This window comes from Petaurus breviceps, unplaced genomic scaffold (assembly GCF_028583685.1).
Source record: "Petaurus breviceps papuanus isolate PSGF00001 unplaced genomic scaffold, PetGlider_PUasm1.0 208, whole genome shotgun sequence".
In the NCBI taxonomy this organism is placed as follows: Eukaryota; Metazoa; Chordata; class Mammalia; order Diprotodontia; family Petauridae; genus Petaurus; species Petaurus breviceps.
In genome coordinates this window covers 8044920-8048827 of record NW_027185852.1, presented here as the reverse complement: position 1 = coordinate 8048827, position 3908 = coordinate 8044920, and the positions used below count along the sequence as shown (strand labels likewise).

Below are 3908 nucleotides of genomic sequence, written 5' to 3'. Positions count from 1 at the left end.
AAATGCCAGGCAGAGGGCTTGAGCCCTTGCTAGAGCCAAGGTATAAACTGACTTTGGGCCAGTGTTAGCACTTTGGGCCAGAGAATCCTCGAGGTTAGCTGTCAGGTCAGTCAGTCAGTCAACAAGCACTTATTACACACTTACTGTGTGGGGGTCACTGAGCTAAGCTCTGGGGGTACAAAGAAAAGGGAAGACGCAGTCCCTGCCTGCCCTAAGGAGCTTATAGTCAGATGCAATACGGAGTTCTTTCTGGTGGACAGAGGTGAGTAGAATGAGATAAGATGACAAAACAGGTGAGGGGGTATAGATTGTGGAAGTCTGAGCCATGGGAGGATTTTGAGCACAGAAGGAGAAATACCACCAGATCAGTGCATGTAGAAAAACGATGGGGCAGCAGTTTCTATGACTTGGAGGTGGGCCGGAGTAGAAGTGGGACCTTTGGGGGCTGCTGTGACAGTCTAGGAAGGTATTAAAAGGGTCATACTAGGTTGGTGGCACTACACATGGAGACATGGCAAAGGTTTCAGAGATATGGTAGGAGATGAATAATCTAGCAGGGTCTTCTGGGTTCCAGAGGCACCTAGGAGGGGCCTGGAGTCAGGACTGAATTAAAATCAAACCTCAGTCACTTCCTAGCTATGTGACCCTGGGCAAGTCACTTAGCTGCTGCTTGCCTCAGTTTCCTCATCTGTAAAATGGAGGTAGTGATTGCACTTCCCTCCTATGTATTGTAGGGAGGATCAAATGAGATCACAGTTGTCCATTGCTTTGTGAACCTGAAAGCTGTGACTGTTAAAAAATGAATGCTAACAATTGTCTTTACATATAACTGGAAAAAACCTAGCATTATGAAAAGAAGAAAGTGGTTAGTAGATGAGATGTGGGGACAAGCAGGGGCTACACTTCCCCTGTATCTGATCTCCCAGGATACATGGGACACCCCCTCCCTCCGCCTGTGTTTGCCTTCCCTTGGTAACACCAGCTGGAGGCCAGGGCGGGAACCAGCAGCTGAATGTTCAATGTCGCCCACCCACCTTCAGTCTTTCTCCATCACATCAGGATCAACAGAACCCCAAGCAATTTATCAAGAAAGACATAAACAAAGGGGGGGGGGGGAGACTGCAAACATTCCCTTGAGCCAAATAGCCAGCTGCCTCAACCTTTGCCCACGCAGTGACCTCAGTAACGCCAGCCCTGTTGTGACCTACCAGCCCCCAGGGAAGCATTTTCATTATATGGGGGTTTTTAGATGGTCTAAGAAACAGCTTCGCAGACGCGTGCATTCAGACTGTCCTGTGAAAGCTATTTTAAACAGGGGGCTTCAGAATGTCGGATAAAGCCTAGAGCTTAGTGTATGCCCCCGGGGCATACTTTAAAAGGCTAGTTGGATTGAATAGTCGGGCTTGGATAAAATCTTGCCTCAGACACTTTCCTACCTGGGTGACCCTGGGCAAGTCACTTAGCCTCTCAGCCTCAGTTTCCATGATCTGTAAAATGGGCACAAGAATACCAATAGCATTGACGGAAGAGTAGAGGGATATAGGAGCGCTTTTTGGGAATAAAGCGGGGCATGTCCGAAGGAACAACGTGGGAAAGGGGGAAGCCAGATTGGAGAAGTTAGCTGATCTTTTCAGAATCTAGGCGACGCCTTACGTCCCAGGCGGGACGAGGAATCAGCACCCAGCAGCCCCGGACAGCTTTTCCCCCTTTCTCACCCCTTGGACCCCCGCCCTCCACAGAAGGTGGCTTTGGTAATGACTCCCATTTCCCAAGCAGTGAGGCCACCTCTTAGGAAATCGGGGCCAGGTTTGGAGGCGGGCGGCAGCGCAGCGGAGGGAGCCCGCGATCCGGGGTCGGGGCGAGCTGGACTCAAACCCCCTTAGAAGCCTGCTGGCTGTTGGACCCTGGGCAAGTCACACCGCTTCCGACTGCCTCAACGTCCTTATCTGTAAAATGGCCATGACAGCGCCCCAGTGAGGTTTTTGTAAACGGCTAACATTACCAAATTCCACCCTTGACTCTTATTAGCTGGGTGACCCTGGGGCAGTCCCTCTATCTCAGCCTCGGTCGCCTCCTTTGGAAAATGGGTATCATAGCAGCGCCCATCCTTCAGTGAGTATCAAAGGAGAGAACAGGTATTTTGCAAACCTTAAAGCGCTATAAAAACGCCACCTAATATTAGCAGCTTAACTTTCTAGTTATTATTACTATTTTTACAAAAAAATATATATAGGACTGCAAGGAGTTAAGTCCGGGCCACAGCGCCCCTCCCCCAGGCTCCCAACATCACCAAGGCGAAACTTTTTGCATAGGACTAAAATGTCCCTTAGCTTCATGATTCAGCACTTGCAATGTCAATAATTTACAGCGAGATAATAGGCGTGTGTGCGTGTGTGTGTGCAGGGCCAGCAGGAGATCGGAGTTCGCACACAAAGGATAGCTCAGGGTGCCAGGGGGTGCCATGCATTTTTCCAGGCAAGGGCTGGGCAGCCGGGGCTGGCTGGAAGCAGCTCAGAGAGCCAAAGGTGACCCGCGGCTGTCCTGGCCACCGTGCGGGGGCTCTGCAGCTCTCCCACATGCACATGCCCCTCTGCCCTAGGGTTACAGGCCTGGCAGCTGGGTGGCCCCCTCCTCCCCTCACTCCCCGGAAGGGGAGCTGGCCTCTGCTCTCCAGCGTCCCACAAGCGGCCTGTGGGGCCTGCCACTGCACCCGCTGCAGCCCTCGCTCTCTGGCCAAAATAAGCCACGCAGCCACCGTGGCACCGAGATCATCGCCCTAATAATAAGCACCCTTGCCCAGACTGGCACAAACAACCCTGGCAGGCAGACTTTGCCCCAGAGGGCTGGCCACCCTCCTTTTTCTTTTTATGTGGGACCTGCCTTTGCTAATAATTACTGGAGTCGGGAGGCATGAGCCCTGCAAGGAGATTTTAAGTGCGAGCCTTGCAAACAAAAGGGCAGGAAACCAACTCAGACGAAAACGTGCGCTGGCCAGCAAGACACCTGAAGCCTACCGAACTCCGCTTGATTGACAAACTCTCTCCCCTAGCCCGGCTCCGCTCCAGGGCCCCGCCTCCTCATTCACCCAGGACCAATGGGAAGGGCGAGGCGGAGCGTGCTCCCTCCCCTTCCCGAGGCCTTCGGCTCCCCTAGCCACGCCCCTTTGACAGCCCCGCCCCCTTCCGCTGGGCTCTCTCTGGTGCTGGGCCTCGGCGCAAAGGTCAAATTGCCCGAGAGGGCTGATTTGCATTCCCCAATGGGTGCGTCGCATGCAAATGAGGCGGGAGCTGGTTGGCTGAGTGTTGGCAGGATAACTCCGGCGAGCCGGGCTCTTTGTCCTTCACTGGTTGTGGGGCAGCTGCAGTCTGGTGGTGCGGCCCGAGGGGGTTAGAGAGCTAGGGATCGAACGATCCGCCCGCCGGCGGGGAGGGGGCGGTGGCAGCAGCGGCGACGGCCCCCGGGCGGCCGGGCCGGAGCAGAGAGCCAGCCAGCGCTGCTCCTGCTGCAGCTGCAGCCGGTGCACGGCTCCGGGGAGGACAGCAGTGCAGAGCCGGGGCGCCGGGGACCCGGGCAGCAGCAGCAGCAGCGGCGGAGGCAGGGGCAGCAGCAGCGGCGGAGGCAGGGGCAGCAGCAGCTGCTGCAGCGCACGCCGCGCTCCGGGGGGGAGGGGGAGGGGGAGGGGGACGGGACCTGCCAGTGCAATATGACTTTGGAGGAATTCGCGGCCGGAGAACAGAAAACTGAAGGGTGAGTGCGTGGGCGGCGCTGCCCTTTCGGGACAGGGGCCGGGGGGCTGCGGGCGGTGCTACTGGGAGGGGATGGGACCTCCCCCACCTTTGCCTTAAGCACCCACCAGAGTGAGGGGAGAGGGGGAGGTTCGGGGGACCGAGCTGCCGCCCCGGGCATCC

At 56.1% G+C, this 3908-nt stretch overlaps 1 protein-coding gene and 1 long non-coding RNA gene across 2 annotated transcripts in view; one reads left to right on the top strand and one right to left on the bottom strand.

The window, feature by feature from the left end:
* Positions 1-3908, bottom strand: part of LOC138165250 (uncharacterized) — a 14373-nt gene that overhangs the window by 9395 nt on the left and 1070 nt on the right. The gene's annotated exons all lie outside the window — the stretch shown is intronic.
* GADD45A (growth arrest and DNA damage inducible alpha) overlaps positions 3346-3908 on the top strand; it is a 3845-nt gene continuing 3282 nt past the window's right edge. Inside the window, exon 1 of the mRNA XM_069093382.1 lies at positions 3346-3747. Within this exon, the coding sequence (XP_068949483.1) occupies positions 3704-3747 (44 nt within the window). The 5' untranslated portion in view covers positions 3346-3703. The remainder of the gene's footprint in view (positions 3748-3908) is intronic.